This window comes from Anser brachyrhynchus (assembly GCF_964034855.1).
Source record: "Anser brachyrhynchus genome assembly, chromosome: 3".
Lineage (NCBI taxonomy): Eukaryota > Metazoa > Chordata > Aves > Anseriformes > Anatidae > Anser > Anser brachyrhynchus.
In genome coordinates this window covers 31669726-31688116 of record NC_137696.1, presented here as the reverse complement: position 1 = coordinate 31688116, position 18391 = coordinate 31669726, and the positions used below count along the sequence as shown (strand labels likewise).

General features: G+C 42.3%; 1 protein-coding gene across 2 annotated transcripts in view; it reads left to right on the top strand.

The window, feature by feature from the left end:
* The window catches only part of LOC308192773 (uncharacterized protein), a 54394-nt gene that overhangs the window by 10181 nt on the left and 25822 nt on the right, over nucleotides 1–18391 (top strand). The window contains exons 4-7 of one of the 2 annotated variants that reach the window (XM_080586687.1): nucleotides 1257–1388; nucleotides 1930–2174; nucleotides 3604–3699; nucleotides 18024–18185. In XM_080586687.1, the coding sequence (XP_080442813.1) occupies nucleotides 18112–18185 (74 nt within the window). In that variant the 5' untranslated portion in view covers nucleotides 1257–1388; nucleotides 1930–2174; nucleotides 3604–3699; nucleotides 18024–18111. Of the gene's footprint in view, nucleotides 1–1256; nucleotides 1389–1929; nucleotides 2175–3603; nucleotides 3700–6306; nucleotides 6420–18023; nucleotides 18186–18391 lie in introns of both variants that reach the window. The other variant, XM_080586686.1, reaches the window with a different exon arrangement.

Below are 18391 nucleotides of genomic sequence, written 5' to 3'. Positions count from 1 at the left end.
ACCTTTGCGGGGGCAGAAGGATTGTTCAGAGTGGCCCCGCTCTCCTCCGTGGAACAACTGGGGGAGAAGGAATGGGACAACGCTGCTGTCTCGGGAGCTCCATCCTTCCTAGGTGCCAGCCTGTGCTTAAGTGATTTCATTCAGCCCTGAGCTCGTAATGGAAAATCTTGCAAGATTACAACTTAATATACCACGGTCTGTATTTATGGCTGAGTTGGCTTGAGTTAACAGTACCTGTAGAGATACACTGCTTGCAAAATGCTCCCCACTAGCCAAAGCATGCCTTTTATCAAGATGGGTTAGGAATATCCAGTGCTTCCCTACAGGCGTGTTGCTACCTGTAGCTGTATTTAATAATACGTATATTACGAGATTATTGCAGTGTGGTTTACGCTGGCTTTTTTCTTCATTCTTTTGAATCTATTTATTTACCCATTTTTCCTACCATGAAGAATATGAATACTCACAATAGCAGGGTCAGATTGTGAGACTGGACTGAAAGGAGATATTTAAGTTCTGAGGACAACTTTCAGAAAAGACCTGTGGGTTCAGCTATGCTACACAGCCATGCATGCTATAGAGCTAACACTGCGATCCGATCGGAAGCTCTGTAAATGTATTTGTGTTCTCCCTGGGCTAATTAACAGGGGTGCCTCTCAGCATACCTAATTAGCCCCATTTCTGCAGCATCCTCAGGGGCCGGGCTAATTAGCGTGGGTGCTTTGCTATACAGACACAGCTATATTGCCTCTGGGATCTAAGCTAGCATCAGTGCATGGCATTGCAATGTGCCGTGTAGACAAGCCAGTTTCCTCAAAGCTACCTCAGGATCTCTAACAGCCCTTTGCTGTGCAGACTTGCCCGGTGTGCTAATGAGACCCCAAAAGTTTATGCAGGGAGAAGGATAACAACTTGGGATATGGGCCAGAGGGTAACATTTTGAGAGACAGATGTTTTAGGGTGAGTCCAGAATTCGTTTGCATTTACTTTACCTCTGCATCTACTTGTTACCTTTGGATTAAAGATGGTATTAAAAGTAAGCAGCAGCTACAGTGAGACAAAAAAAAATAGGCCTGTATTGAGGTGTATGAAGTCTGAACCTGCTTCCTTGCATCTTGCTGGTTTTTACTTTAAGGTTCTCAGCTAAATTTGTAGCTGCTAAAAGGTAGTCATGAACTGAAGCATTTTAAAAGGATATTTTCCCATTGCTGTGGTCAAATAATAATGGTAACGAATCATCCTTTATGATTTTACAGACCCTGCTGTCTCTGATCTTGAAGCGCTTTGCAAGCATGAGTAAGCACAGCTCCACATGAGCCCTGTGATGAGGCAATACAGCGGTTCCCATAGTACGAGCGGTAAATCTGAGATGCAAAGACCTGCCAAAAGTCAGTTGCATTTATTAGAAGGAACATGTCCTCTCTGGTTTAACTTATTCTTGCACTGTGCTCCTTAGAATTTTCTTGTACTGACATTTTCTTATCAGCACTGTTTTAACTTACTGATATCAGGTGATTGCAGGTTCGGTTTAGCTGAGCTGAGCTGAGCTGAAAACGTTGCACTGCACTACACAAGAGCTGCAGAAAGGTGGCTTATTATTCACAAAGGGGCTGTACACTGCGGGGAGCTGATAAACAAAAGATCCACTGTTTCTGTCTTCTTTTACGGTATCAGTAGCAACAGGCTGCACCGATACCTTCCCTGATAGCTCAGCCTTGCACAAAAACACAGCACCATTTGTGGCAGCAAATACCAGCCTCAGCATGGAGTCCCCAGCAGCTCAGTGGGAAAGTCTTCCCGCTGAGTGGAAAAGATCCATCCAAAATGTCCTGATACACCTCTTAATCTTGCTTCACTTTATTCTCATCGTGCTAACAACCCCACAGATACATAACATGCAGCTATCCAATTTTCTCTCCTTCCCACAAGGAAAGCCTGTGGCTACACCTGCATCATATCTGAACTGATCTTGGGAGCGGTCTGAAGCCTGCAGTGCTCATCGTGGCTTTGCTGCACTGAGTTCAGGTTGCCCGTGAGTTCTACCTCCTCCTGCAAGCAATGGTGATAACAGTTTATGAAAGACCCTTCCTTTGCTGTGAGGACAGACGGGATACGTGGAAAAGAACACACCAGGCGATGGGAGGCCATGGCTGCTAGAGGGAGTCCCTCTGCAGGTATGTATGCTTTGCAGTGCCCTGACATGCACAGGTCAGCCCAGAGCCAGTCCAGAATGCTTACCAGCAGGTAAAATAAAATCTAGGCAGTCCCTGAATACATCCTTAATTGCAGGCTCAAGTATGAATGCTACCTAAAACAGAGAGCAGAGGTAGCTTCTGCTGCTTTTCCCTGTTGGAAGTAAGGGTACTGTGAGCAATGCTGGGCCTTTGCAGCATTTCTCGAGTGCTGCAGGCAGGGCAGGGGCTCTTGTAACCAAGTCACCTTGTGGCTGGTTCCACATCCACCTGCTGAAAGTAGCAACCTACCAAACCATTCTGTGGTGTGAAAGGGGCCTGTCTTCCTACCTTCCTGCTTTGATTATTTATAGTTAGGCACAGCAGGCGAGCTCTCAAACAAGAGGTAAGACCTCCTACTTAGAGGTCTTTACAATACCTGCCTCAAACAAAAGATTTCTGGTTTTGATACGTGATCACGTGCAGCACGAAAACAGCATTGTTTGCATGTGTGAATCCTCCTTCTTTGAAATCCAAGAACCATTCCTGCTTGAACTACGTGCAAAAGAAATCGGGGATTAAAAAAGTCATCAAGAGCAAAGAGGAACAAGGGACAATGAGAGATGTACATCTCAGCAAGGCTTCCACAGAGAAGCCTCAACATGTGTGAAAGGTGAAAAAATAACAGGATGACTTCAGCATTGGCTTGTGATGGGCAAGGGAGGGCCCTTTTCATCATAGTCTGGCAGAGAAACCTGTAGCCTCAGAACAGAGAGGAACTATAGAGCTTACTTCAGAAATATAAGTCCTTTTCTAATAAATGACTGAAAATGTAGGAGTTCCTAAAGAAAGTCAGCATTCCCAATCCGTGTATCTTTAACTATTTTCCTGACTGACAGAGTGCTGCTATTGCTTTCACTCTGCTGCTTTACTCAACCTCCTGTATATTTCGGGGAGGGGGAGAGTAAGCAGTGTTACCTTACACAGAAAGGTCAAAAACCAACTTCATGACCTGCACCAGCAATAGCTGGAAGCTAGGGAAGTTGCAGAGCTTTCTGTTGCTGGACCCCAGTCTGAGAGAAGAGCAGGGTAGGGCTACTGGTGTTAAAGGCACACGCATTCTGACTGAAGGAGTTTTTTTTACTGAGGCTTGGTTCCAGTAACAGATGTATCTTGCCTGTCTTGAGCAATGCATCTAGTCACCTAAGCCCTGTTTATAGTCAGCGAGGATAAATAAGCGTGTCTGGAGGGCAGTTCATCCCACCTGTGCTAATTTGGGGGAGGTGGGGGTGGAGGTGGTGGAAATAAGTGCCCCTGGGAAGGGCCTGCCTGCTGCTGCTGACCACACAGGGAGTCCAGGCAACTTTCTGGGGCTGCTTTTTGTCCATGGGAGAAGTCTGAGTAATGTAGTGCTCTCTATGTTTTTGATTAGGTTGAAACAAGGAAGTACTGGAAAAAACATGAAAGAAGCTGATGCCTTGTTGTTCTCAGGCTGAAGCCCTGAACATTAAACAGGTATTGCAAAAGTGTAAGTACCCGTCCATACCTTTGAATGAAGGATGCATGTATAAAGAGAAACACTTAAAACTTACATGTGCTTTTACCAGAATGATTGCTAGCAGGGTCTGAACTCAGAAAATGAAGTCAGTAATTGCATGCTGATTTTGTTCTGGTGCAAGCTGTGATCAGGTTTTAGAAGCTGTAATAATTTACAGAAGCTGTGATACCCCTCAAAGTGATTTTGCAGCATAGATAAATATAATGAATCGCCTTGTACCGTAATACAAAATTTTCCCCTCCCCTCCTTACGTTCTATTCAGATATCTGCAATCCACTAGTTTAAACAAAACAAATTGCTTTTGATTTACTTTGCAAAGTCAAGGCTAATTTTTGCAGAAACATTTAATTTTTTTATCAAGATAAGAGCAGCTAGCCCAGATTCTGACAGACAATTTTATCAGCCTAGCCTAACGTATAACTTTTGTTGCAGTGATGCTTACCCTGAATAAAAGCAGGTATGCTAGCAGGGATGAGAGCTTTCCCATTCTAATATATCCCAGATGATTCTTGTCTGGGCGTATTGTGTATCTCTATAACCTGAGTGAGGCTGGCAGCTGCATCTTGCTCTCCACTGCAAGTTCTCTGCTTCTTTTGTCAGAGCTAGTGGCCAGCTGAGGTGCTCAGCACCCCCATGAGATAGAGTCTGCTGGGCTCTGGGGCGGTGCAGAATTTGGCTGAAAATTGAAAAACAAACAAACAAAAAACACACGAGAGCGACTTGGTTCTGTGCTTTTCCATCAGGGGATTGCTATGCTGATTTTAGCAAAACTGTCCTTAGCAGGTGTGTGTGGGAGGGCAGGCAGTTCCTCTTTAAATCACTCTACTCTGTATAAAGCCACATCCAGAGCAGTGATTTCTCTATCCCTTCTCTCTTTTCTAAGGTCTGGTGCCCCATGGGGGAAAAAGTAATACTTAAAGAAATCTGGGGCTTATGTGAAGGAGCAAATTTAAATAGGAAACAAGTTAGCAGAAAGTTTCTTGCTGAAACTTGAAACTATACTGAAACATTAGGTCTAATGTCCCAGAGCTGTTGTCTTGCTGTCCTCTTTGTGACCCAATTTGTGAATTTACATGTGCCTAACAGGTATAGCCCAGGCCTGGGACATGTATTTTGATTCAGACACTAAATCCTTCCTGTCCCCTCTCCCACTGCTCCTGCTCCCCATGGCCCAGAAAAATTAGGACATGTTTGTAAAGGTGCTGTTTTCTTCCTTGGCCCATGTGCTGGCTGGATGATTCATAAACCAAACATTGATAGTATCAGTTGGCAGTTACTTATACCTGAGGTTTCAGGTTAAGGAGCAACAATGAATGCAAATATAGCTGGCGAGAGACTGTAATGCAAGTGCTAGAGCTTGAAACTTTTTAAGGATTGGTATCAGAAAGCCTTGTAAGACAAAATCTTAAGATGCTCTGCAGAGAGTCCATTCCAGGGTGTCTGTCTGTTTTGATGATGTGGAAGTGTACCTACTTCTCAGGTACCTCGCTCCTAAAACTGCAGCCTTTCCCTGGGCTCAGCAGAGAGGACTGCTATCGTTTTCCTTGTAGATATCACTTGCTAACAGCAGAGGACTGCTGGTCACTTGTGACTGCCTCATAAGGCTCCATGTGTGGATGTAAAGTAGAATATGCCCCAGAGAGTAAAGTGTTTGTATAGTAGTTTAAAAAGACAGTGCTGCACATGTACGATGAGTTAATTCCCATTGCCTGGGAATGTTCCCATGTGGTGGGATGTTGTCATCTCCGACCGTGGCCCATTAGAGCACTCCCTCGAGGTAGGGCATCCCGTAGACTGTCTTCAGGAGACAGGTTGCACACAGCCACCCAGTTTCACAGGCTGAGAGGTTACTGACGTAGGCACGGACCATTTGGAGGACAGTTGGCCGCAGTTCTCAGAAATGTCCACTGACAGATTTCATTCACCGATACAGATGTAGTCTAACAGCTGGTCTCATAGTTAATATTGCTGTGTTGAAGCAATGATTTGGTCAGAAGTATATTAACTTAGACAATGCCCTACATATTCTGTTAGGGGGAAATGGCCACTGGCCCCTCACACTGATTTTTTCGCTGTGTATGGGTAGGTGTCTTGAGATTTTCTGGCACCCGTTCCTTTTCCTTTTCTCCCCTGCTGAAAGAACTGCCTTGCTGCTGGTGATTTATCTCTTTGTGGTGTTAACTGATAATAACCAATATGGAGTCCTGAGCAGGAAAGCTCTTACTGAGCCCTATGCTGAAGTAATGAAACATCAGTGAATGCACAAAGTAAGCCAGCAGCAGACAGGAGCTGTCTTACTTCTTGTCCTTTCCTAAAGTGGTGGCAGGAAATGGAAGAGCCTCTGGGATGCATCCATACCCTTCCTCTTCTTACGTTTATGGCAAAGTCTCTGTTTCTGTTTCCAAAAGTTGTTCATACCCCCTGGTCCCAGAAATTTAGAAATACTTTTTTTTTTTTTTTCCAGAGAAACCTGAAAGAATATAGCCTAGATAGTATTAAAACTGGTAGCAAGAGAGCTTAATTTAAATACTGAAATACTTTTCTTTGATGCTTTCTGGTGAGTGTTTTTATTTCTAGAAGATTCATCTGTAATATTGATGCTAATAATGCTACTGTGGACAAGAAAAAAATGAAAAACAAACAAAGAAACAGAGACCTAATATGAAGTGGGATTCTGCTTATGTAGTCTGGTAGGTGAATTAATGGTAGATGATTATATTCACGTTATACTTTTATAATGGTTTTTGACTTTTTTTGGCTTTTGGACAAACGAGGGGCTGGGGATTATTTTTTAGTTTGGGAAATTATGGTCAGAAGTGTGGGATGATATTGGGAAGAACAGCTGGGTCTTCTACCTGTGGACCTTCTCTTGGGTTTGTGATTTGTTGGCTTACACTGCTTGACAGAGCTGATTTCATTGTGTTAGTTATATAGCACTGAGTTGTATATTCATTCAGGAAGAGAGCCTTTTTATCACATCAACATGTATTGCCTTTAGGCTCAGTCTTTACTGGGGATATTAAACTACTTAAAATCCTGGAAATGTTTGTGAACAAAGCACATAAACACATTAAAACATCCTAGAACAATTTACAAATAGTTTAATTAGTGTTTAGAATAGCTTACCTTTAGCAGATTTAATGGCCAGCTGAAACTTTAGTGTTTGATACTGAGCTAGTTAATTGCCAGACTGGACAAAGGAATTAATTTTGATCACCTATTCTCTCACTGTGTGCTCACAGTTCCTCAGAAGCCTCATGGAAGATTCATGATTCCCAGGAACTGGAATTTCTTAGAAAAAGATGCAGCTGAATATTGGAAGTTATATGACAAAACTTAAATTTCATCATGTCTTGTTTATACAAGGCCAGTTCAGCTGATTCAATTACAAACCATTCATTCCTGTTGTGTAAGCGTGACCCACCTCAGATATGAGAGTGGAGTTATTTTTCTGAAACCCCATCCCACTGTACATCACAGCTGCATCTTTTTATCTTTCTATGTGGTATTGGACAACCATAAATAGAAAGCATACAGACCTCCATCTCTGCTTGCTAGCTGCAACCTAGCAAAGGCTGTAAAGGGGTGCAAAACCTGTGTGCAGCTGAATCTGAGTTCCTCCATATTATCTACATTGTGTTTTCACAATGTTTTCAAGTTTTTTTTTCTTTTTTTTTTTCCTGAAACTGATTCTGCTAGCGTCACCTTGCAGGAGAAAAAAGCCAGAACACCTGAAACCGGGGGGGGGAGATGCAAAGTCTCTCATGAAAGGTCATTTAAAACTCGTGAGGAAAAGCTCTTCCCAAGGACTTAATAAAATTCTGCAGTTCTCAGTCTGCATAATGATCGATAGAAGGGGGGTAGCTTTATTGACCTGGAGGTCATCAAAGTTCTTTATCCAAATAAAGATCAGCTGGCTGAGTTGTTACATGGAATAAAAGATAAGAATAGTGTGTTCAGCCTAGGTGCTTTGAACAAGCGAAATTAAGCCTTCTGCCCCCTGCAGCATCAAACAGTTATGCTGTAATCCTCGCTTCCTCTTCCAAAGTGCTGTTTTTGTGTGCTGTGCAATTAATTGGTAGGGCATTCTGTCTCCGTGGTGGGAAGGAAATTTTTTGTATAACTCATGCTTTCTTCACAGGAGTTACGGATATGTGTAAAGTCTCAGTGTGTTCTATGAGACTGTGGCAGCAACACACAGTACTAGTAGAGTATTCATACTGGATTTCAGAGACTGTGTAAATGTGTCTAGATAGAGAAGGATTTACTCAATCTTCAAAAGATTTAAAAAAAAAAAAATTCCATTCATGTACAGCCTAGCACTCAAATACAGAAAAAGAGGTGGAGGAGTCTAGATAGGGTGAGAAAGTTCAGTGCTTATGTCTGGCTTGACAGATACAATATGTTCTTGTAAGCCTAATTTCTAAGCCGAAGGAAACTGCAGATATTTGGATAAACAACTGATGATATCTGAAGCTTCATTAAGCCTGTTCATTAATATGTTTCTGTACCTCTGATGCAAATACCTCTGCATGCTCTTCTAAAATATGTCTACTGTCTCCTTTTCAAGAGCTACTTCTTCAGAAATGCCCTTAAGAAGTGAGTCAGTAAAGTATTTACCAAAACACCCCTAAACAGCTATCATTTCATGGTGTGTAAATACCATTGCTCAATGTCCATGCAATGTTACTGATGATAAATTGTTTTATTTCACTGTTTCAAACTTTTTCTTGTCTTTTTATTGCATTCTTTGGGAGTCAGATTATGAAGCCTTCCTAACAAGATCCATGTGTGAGTTCCCGGTGATATCAGAAAGTAACGGTCATGATACTTGAAGCAAAACTTTGAAATACTTTAGTATTTCATGATATTATTTATTACTAGATTTTTTAAGCTGCTTTTTCCTGCAAGTAAGACACTGTCATTTCTGCATTTACTGCCGTGTGTCACGAACTTGGTTCTGGATCCAATGATGTTGCTGCAAGGATTGCTCTTTTTCATTATTCCAGTTCTTGGATGGGGAGTCCTTCTGTGTGGCTTTGAGCCTCTTAAGTCCTTTTCGTTTTCTTCATTGAAGGCCATTCCTGGAAAGCTTTCTGTTTGTTCTGCCCTGGCTAGCAGGGATGCTAAAACCGGGGCGCAACTGCTCATATGTTTAAATGGGAAAAAAGAAAGTTTAATTTTTAATAATAATAAAAAAATCTCCTCAAAGACTGCTACTTCTCTGCCTAGCCAATGTGTTACCAAAGTGGTAGGCTTTCTCCAGAAATGGTAGCGCTTCCAAGGTAATGGTAGGGTTATTGTGATAATGTGAGGCTGGATTCAGAGTAGACTCTGGACAGAATCCTGCTGGTGCTAGCGAAACCAGCTCCTTTTTCTGCATGGGAGGCAAGGAGGAGAAGGAAAGGGCATGGGATCAAGGACAAAGCAGGAGGAGTCAAGTAGCATGTAACAGAACTGAACTTGGCCCAGAAACAGAAATGTGAACCAGGACTCTCCTAAACACTCTGTCAATATTGTTTACATGTGTAGGAGCTCAGGTACAGGAGCAGTGTCCTTTCTGTACAGGGGGCTAGAATACACCTCCTATAACAGTTGAAGTAGAAATGAAAGTGTAGTTTGCCCATACTAGTGCTAAAATAACTCTGCAATCAAAGAGTCAGGTGGGCAAGGAGGACCTGAATGAAAAATGAGCTGGTTGTTGATTAGGACATAAGTAGTGGGATGTGAATAAACCAAAATGCTGCATAAAACAGTGAACGCCACCAAGCGCACAAGAAAGACTGCAGCGTTGATGGCACAACACAACTGCATTGTGTTTAGCAGATGCCTGCTATAGTATTTATCCTACCACCTTCAAATTTGCCACCGATGTAAAATCTGAGAAGAGATGAAAGGATGGTATCAGTAAGTGATCTTTTCAGGAAAGTAAGACTAATTCTGAGTTATTTACATCTATTTAATGTAGTTTCCAAAATGTATTGTGTGTCTTGTAAGAAGATACGAGACAAAAGAATAAATGCAGCTTTTAAGCCTAAAAGATTAAAATGCTGCTTCTTCTGACCTTTTCTAGCTCTTCAACATGCATGTTACATCACTGAACACCAGGACTTGACCAAATCCTGTTCATGTCAGTGGGGGTGACTTCTGTAGACTTGATTTGAAGTTTCTATAGGAGTGTGCCTTGCACCTGATAGGAATCAGGACATTACCCACCAGCTTTTAAACATTCATGTATCAACCTGAAGTTTGATCATTGTTCCTATCCTTTCATGTCACCTAAAATAACGCTGAGTGACTACTGCATGTCCCATCTGCAAGTGCTGTAGTTTGTTCTTAATGGTTCTTCTAGTCTGTGGAATGATTTATTAAGATATGTTCCACACTGGAGAGGTTACAGATCAGAAGTAGTCTGATTAAAATATTTGGCAGGCCATGTTTGCTTGAAGATATATTAAGAGAATGATATAAAAAAACAAAAATCACAACTCACTGTAATGAGTAAAATAGTTTTTCTTCTGAAGTTTCTAAGAACTTTGTCTAAGTTATCCATTTAACATCTTCAAAGATTTAAGGAATTACATAAACTCCTGGGTATTTTCCCTTACAGCAAATTCTACGGTAAATGAATTCCAAATAAATTCTTCCTGTTTTTCCATACTTCATCGTGTGTTAAGATAATAGCTAGCATACAGTGATGCATAGTTTACTCTCTGGCTCGTTTACCTCTAAGAGATAAGCTGGCATGAAATTAAAACTGCATCAAAACCTGATAACCTAGATGCAAAATACTGCTCTTCAAAAAATTATAAAAGATGCTAATAACTCAGTCTGTATCTGTACGTGTGTCTGTACATGTATCCATACCCACCTGAATTTAGGTGGCATCAAGGCCACCTAAAATTATAAAGGGCTCTGAGTTGACTGAAGATATTTACCCAAGTGTCCTTAAACTTGCGTTGCCTAGATTCAGTGCAACAAACCTTGGAGCGTATGGTCATAGTTTAAAAGACTTCTGCAGTTCATCAAGAAGCCAAAGCTTTGGCCATGTGTCCTCAGATGACTGATTAGTTATATTTGTACACCTCTACAGAAAAAATGAGTTTGCATAGAGAAGTATGTAAATATTAAGTTTTATGGTTATTATCTTTTCCTGACCAAAGTAATCTGTTAAATTGTTAAATTTACTGTTGAATGTATTTAGCAGGCACTCTAGATCTATACTTGGCGGGTCTGCTCCCCTGCAGCATCTGAGGTCTTCATGTTGCTTTAGAGATCCTTCAAAGCTGGAACACGGTATGGTCCCTGTTTAAGGGGAAGAGCTGAGACTCAGTGTGCATGCTAACCCAGCATTAGTGCTGCTGTTTTATGCTTTGCATCAGGTGCCTGGAGCTGCCCCGGGGTCCCTGTGCTGCACCCTGGTCTCCTACAGGGCTGGCTGTAGGTGAATTGCACATGGTTGCACAGGGGCACTGGGTTTTCTAATGCTTGTGGAGAAGCTTTGATCTTCTCTCCTGAAGTACAGCATGGACTGACCCCACTGGGCATCCACCAAGCCTGGGGGAGAGTCTGCCAGGTTAAACAAGGCTTACAAAACTTGGTTTTGTTTGGGCTGGTAGCAAAGTTGGGATGTTGTGGGCTGCCTGCTCGCATGGGCTGAGAGGGCCTGGGGTGTCTGCTGGCCACGTGCCTCCTCCCTGACTGCTGGGGGCTTTTCAGGGAGTAATGCTCCCACCAGGGCCACTCTCACACCTGCCTTGCCCTGCAACCAGACATTTCTGTCCTGTCTCAATAGGCCTCAGTTTAATTTGTTTGGCGAGTGTTTACAGATTATACCCTCTACTTAATAAGGCTTTTGTGACAGCTGTTTTGTCCAGCTATCATCCTGATGTAAATGTTTTCATGCAATGATCCTTGGATACCTACTAATATACTACACTTTCTCTTGTGTTTGATGATTGCTGTTTATCTGCCTGAGAAACTTGCTGGATTCATAAACCATATTTTTTCCACTCTGCTTCTGTTTCAGGGTAATGTTTAATCCATTACCTGAAACAGCTTTTTCATTCTCTTCACTATAATAAATTACTAAATGGAAAGAAATGGATCTAAGCTCTGTTAGCTTAAACTCGGTGAGCTTTTGTTTCGAGGCTGAACAGTGAATCTTAGAAAGCTTGTTTTTCGCCTGTCCTGAAACCTTTCCCTCCTGCCTCCCCCCTTTCATGCCAATAAAAGGTAACCAGAGACAGCTGGGGGCTCGCGCTCTGCCTCCTTTGAATGGGAGCGTCTTCTCAATGCCTCTTTCATGTACCTGCAGAGACCCCGTTCCGCTCCCTGCAGTGGCCGAGGTTCTCCGAGGTTGAATAGGTTTTCATTGCCTGCATTTCTGGTCTGAAGCAGACTGAGAGAAATGAGTGCTAAGTAAACGCGGTGGCAGCTGTGCCAGTGTCAGCATTCCTGCCCGCCGCCTGCTCGTGCCGGCAGCGTAGCTCTGGAGCGGGGCACCGCCGGCATGGGCTTCTGCAAAGCCAGCTGCGGGGTGTTTCATGTGCCAGCAGCTGAGGAGGGGTGTGAAGCAAAGCAAAGCGTGGAGAGTCTAATTTTTATGAGGCTGTTTATTCTTTCTGTAACAAGTGTGTGGTGCCTGACTTATGTTGAATGGGAATTTAATGCAGTGATAAAGTAAAACTGTAAACTTACCGAGTCTGTTTTCAGCCGCCTTTGTTCTGTACCTCTAAGCGTTTGCAAAAAATGTGTTCAACAGCACTCAGACACTTCTGTGAAAGTACATGCGATCATATTCAACACCTCTACAGAGAACTGATCATCCTGCTGCAGCTGATTGAAGTCAATGAAAATGAATGTCTCTCTCTCTTACCAGGCCTTTCTCATATGAAGTCAGTGTCTGCAGGCTTTTAGGTTTCTTTCATTTTTTCTATCATGAGTATTTTACAAATATTCTGTTGTGGTTTAAAGACTGAGATTCAGGAAATGTTAATGTTTGATAACAGAATTTTGCATTTGGTGTTTTTATTAGTCAGGACAAATTCCTAGCACCCTAAACGCCCAGCTTTCAGTGGAAGTTCCACGTGGAAGGATTGTGCATTCATAACTGGCTAATAACAGCATCAGAGCATTGTCTGTTGTAGCAGGCAAAAGAACCTGAATGGCATGAATTAGGGCTTTGTTTTCACAAACACCTAGGCATTGTGTAGACAGGAAAGTTTCCCCTTTCTACCAGAATAACCCTATTCCATACCACACGTAGGCACTCTTATACCAATTCAAGACCTTCCTCAGTAAAGACAGCTTTATTCAGGCATGAAAATTGTATGATCAAGGATTTATCTTCTGTGAATATAGCATGGGTATATGCTATATGTAAATATATGCTATATATGCAAATATAGCTGATCCTTCTAGTTTGCTTTCTTCTATTTGCCACTTCCTGAACTAGAGGTGTTACTCCCATCCCAGCTGCTTGTTTAAGGTCTTTTGCTGATGATACTATTCATTTAAACTATTGAGTGATACTATTCCCTTATCTCTGCCATGTTGCTATCTTGGGAGATATTCCCCTTCCCGTTTAAGTCCCGGTGAGCTGGTGGCTATAACCATGTTTAGGGCTTCTTGTGACATCCCAGCATTATTTGGTTAAGGTACCTAGTGTGGGTGCACTCATGATGGCCAGAGTAGTGCTGCTGTGATGTTAGTGTTGACTTCTCAACCTTAACATGTGTGATGTCAGGAAGAAAATGACAAAACGAGGCTTGTGGCTGGATCATCAATGTAGAGTCATAGAATATTCTAGGTTGGAAAGGCCTTTGAGGTCATCAAGTCCAACCATCAGCCTGGCCTACCCAGTCCCATCACTAAACCATGTTCCTCAGTGCCCCATGTAGATGGAACTGAAGAAGGAGGAGTTGGGAAGAGCTGCTAAGCCTTTACAGGGACCATGTATTCCTTGTGCAGCAAGCTGCCAGGTTCTGTGCAGCCCACGAGCTCTAGCAGACACGTGGGTCGCTGTGAAAGGTCCTGTAGCAGAGGTGGGCGCGAGGGCTAGCTGAGCAGAGCTAGCATGCAGCTGCAGGGGACCTCACCAGGCTTGGCCAACTGCAGAGCCACTGCTTCTGGGACCTGGAGTCCAGCTTCATGCCGCTGGGCTTTTGGATGCTCAGAAACATGAGCTGGAGTAACTTGCCCTGATTATTTTCAACTATGAGATCCTATAAGCACCTGAAATCAAGTTTGCAGAAATGTGCCGTGAGAGCTGCTAGTCTTCAGTTGTTAGTCCCAGAGGAAAATTCACGTGCTGGCTTAAAAGTGACTATCGACACAGAATGCTTCAACTTCTTTCCTGGAAATTGGGTGTAAAACATCTTCAGAAGGGCAGTTTGTCTGTGTGCTCAGAATCAGGCCTGATGCACCTTAGATTTAAGGTAATGTCAGCTACAGGTTCTTAGAAATGAAGATCCTTGCCTTCTCTCTCCCTCCTCCCCCCCCCCCCCCCCCCCCCCCGTTGTTACAAATACATGTTACCACTGTCATTAGTTTATTTTTAATCGTGATTGATAATGCTGTGTAACTTCAATAGTGATTATTCTCAGGAGTTTTGTAGGTAGCGGTTTGTCAATTTATTGAAATGAAGGGCCATCCATGCACCCTGTTCAAAGCAAAAAGCATGAAATCCCATGTGTTGCACTTTTGAGAGCATCAACAATGAAGCCAACCTTTCACCCTTGACTTTCTTTTAACCCTAAGTTTGAAAGACAGTAGCAAACAATTCAGCTACCTTCTTAAGTGCAAGAATATTCAAGCTAGCTCGATTGTAATGCGGTGTCCTTTTCAAGTGAGTGGGAGAGCTTGGAGTGATGCATACAAATCCAGAGGCTGGTAAGTTCATTACTTCAGAGTTTCTGGTGTGGCAACAGCAGTGAACTGGTTAAAAGGTTGGCTTTAAAGTGGTCACAATTAGGCTTCAAAGTTAACACCCCACCCCACTGAGATGAATGGGAGCAGTTGACATTTCTTAGTGCTATTGTTTCAGTCTGGCTTGCTACAGCTTCTAAAATAAGACAACAGTACATCTGTTTACATTCTGCTTCCGCAAACCCAGATGGGCTAGAAACTTCATTGTTTTTTAAGTGGAAGCTCAGATTCTGGAGAATACAGCAATATCCACGGGGTATCTGTAGGAAGAAGAGCTGAAAGCCTTCTTAATCACAGACATCTCTCCCTTCCCTGTAAACTTCTATTGTCCTGGGACAAATCTGTAAGCCACTGGGGTGAAAAATAAAGCTATGTATATTTGAAGTACTTCTTACTTACTACATGACATGCACACCATAGCTGCTCAGCAAGTCCCTAACGTGCAGATTTTCATAAATGGGTGTGGGGTTTTGAACTTTTTTCTTTTCATAAATAGTATGTGCTGTAAAGGTCTTGGTTTAGCTGAACACTGGTAGCTTGGCTTAACCTCTCCTAGCTAAAAAACTTGTCTGTCTCCAGAGAAGCCAGGGCTTCACCCCAGAGCTTTTGGGACCATGTGATACTCTATGTTCACATGAGTAGAATTTACCTCTGAGAGCGATGCAAAAAGACATAAGATTCTTGAAAGGTATGTTTTGCGTTTTCCTGGTACTCTAACAGGGCAGTTACATTAACTTCAGCAAGATCTTAGGAGTTGTGGTGGATTAATAAAGGTGCAAGAGGGGCCAGAATTTGTAGCAGATGGTCTCTATTACCCCATGCCTCAGTTAATGTTGCGAGTACACAGTGTCCTCTCTGACTTTTGTTGAGGGGTCTGCACGGTGGCAAACTGCCCTCAGTAGCAGCCAGAACCCTATGAGAGCTTCTCTGATAAAGGCAGCCCATTAGATATGCTTAGGCTGTGGATTGAAACCAGCTGTGAATCTGTCGGAAAGATTTTCCTCGTTGTGCTTTCATCAGGGTAGAAAGTTTGTTGCTCCTTCTGCATATATGTATTTTGGGCTTCGTTGCTCTGACTTTGCAAGTCCTAGAGTCTGCCAGTGATAAGGGCTCTCATGCATGCAGGCTCCTTTTGTACAATGGCAATCAGAGAACCTGTCTGCCTGCCATTTGCCCACGGACAACACAGTTTGTGCTTCGGAAGGGACACTGTTGGCTCTTCCAACTGGGCTCTCCCAGATTTCAACCGTATCATGAAGGCAAGCATGCCATCTGTGCTTTGGGCTTGTGAAGCTCCCTGCCTGTCATACAGGAAAATTAAAAATTTCCGTTTGTTAGGAGGAGCAAGTATATATGGGAACAAGTTTGCATGGTGCATATGCCATAGGCAAGTTAAATGAAATTTTCCTTCTTCTGCTGTTTGTGACAGAGGAGCATGCTGCCTGCAAATGCTGTGGGGAAGTGTTGAGTGAAAGGAAGGGCTGTTCCACTGCCATAACCGTGATTTTTGGGGTGATGCTAGGGAACAGGATGCTAGTTATACCCACCCATGCCTGCTCACTTAGTTTTCCCTAATACAAAATGCAAAGCTGGAGCACATCTAGCTTGCTTCCTGCCCAGCTTCATGCAGCATTTTCATCTGACTGAAAAACAGAGCAGCCCTGAGCCTCAACAGGCCTGCAGATTGTTTGAAACAACCGTGGGCATTTCAGTGGTGTAAGCTGGCTCCTCTCACGTCCATCACTTCAGTTCCTGTGCTGAGTGGGGGCGTGCAGCAATCTGGTCCCTCTGAAGAAAACAACAAGAAAACCCAAGAGGAATATTTATTTGGAAATCTTCCCTCATGAGTTTGTTTTGTCTTTGTATTTAAAAACATTGCTTTACAACTGAAATAATGTTAAAATATGCTGGAGAATAGCAAGTCAAATGTGATGGAACTGCTACAGTGTGCAGCAAGAGTCACTTAATACAGTTGCAGGAGGAAGGGCATGCTATTTAATAAAATAGAGGGTTAAAGAACGGGATCAAATATGCGTTTGTTATATATGCTTCCATTTTCCATTTCCCTTGGCCATTTCTGACTCTAATGAGGATCTGAAGTATTATGCAGACATAAGTTACACATCTTGTTCAAGGGAGCAGATATCCTATTACACCTTTCAAAGACAGTCAAAATGACTTCTGCAAAGCTGCAGTGGGTCAGTGGCAGAGTTTGGCAAAGAAGTTAGGAGACCTGTTGGCCAGTTCTGTACATTAATTAGCAAACTCCTCTGTTTCCCTGCATTGCAGCAGCATTGTGATAACTGTGTTCAGGAGCCCAAGTTCCATATTTTTCCCTACTGCAGAGTCTCCTGAATAAGGTATTCAGTTATCTGAAGAAAATATTACTAGATCTTTTCTGCAACGGTGCCCTAACCTTCTTTATGCCTCATATTAAAGGGTGATTTTGATAATTGTATTGTCTTTTATAGTATATAAATCACTGGGGATTCAAAGATCTCTAGTCAGGACAGGAATCTGCCATTAAGATGATGTTATAATGCAACTTCTGGAAAAATTAATATGTTATGAAAAAGAAGGAAAAAGTTGTCTTAATTTTTCAACATTGTGGGCTTTTGTTTTTGTTGTTTTGAGAAAAGAAAATGGAGCCTTCTGTTTTGGGGCTGTTTAGTTTTTGTGTCAATTCTGCATTTCCAGTTTGTGGTGTATTTTCTTAGACAATGTATAGTTTGTGCTTGCTGCTCCCAGTCTCCTTGCTGGTCTGAGCTTGCTTGCTAACTGGTATTTTGCCACTAAGTAGCAGAGCCTTAGTTGTCTTTGAGCAGCTTGGTACATTATGGCTGTCATTATCCCCTAGAAGAGGATGAGGGATGCAGACAGTCCCTCATGACAACTGGCCTGCAATACAGAGAGAGCCCAGCAAATAGAAACAAAATTTTTCAATTAATGGATAGTAAAAAATGTATTTTCTTCCCAAAATACTCTCAAAGCTTTATTTTTTTTAAATCTGAAAAAATTACTTATTTCCAGTTTATGAAAAAAATGGTTGAATACTGAAGTATTATGTAGGATTAAATTCCCATCTTTATTCACCATCTTTTTATGATAATAGCATCCAAGGAATTTCTTTTTCTTTTTTTTTTCTCCTTCCTTTTTCCACCCTAGACAATGAAAATAGATTAATCTAACAGCTTTTACATTGTGTTCTGTGGACCAGAGCTTGCTTGTAAAACTTTTTCTTTCAGCAGTTTTATTGTTCAAGAACTGACGCTTCCTGCTACTTCTGGCCATGCTTTTTGGTTTTGTGAACAAGTACACTTAAAGAAAAGAAGAATACTAATCGAGTGTATACCTTTTGTGTACAGCTTTACATTCGCATTAGAACAAAAATGATGCCAAAACTGCAAAGGTAGCAACTCCTCTGGAAGGTGAAGTCACTCGAGAAAGACAGAAATGGCAGCAGTCAGTGAAAGAAATCTGGGATTTCTATGCTTCAGGGATTCGGTAAGGACAAGGAAGCAGCCCAGGTAAAATGTAACACAGAATATTACCTCTGACTGCACATATTTTAAACTCAGTGGCATGGGAACTGTGTTTTGGTTTGCTGTTCAAGTTGCTGGGGTTCTGGTTCATAACAGGGGCTAACAAACCAAGTAATGAACAATTATGATTGAAGTAGATAAGCGAGAGCTACATGATCTTAGCTACTTCATCATGCTGAACTTTTTGTTTC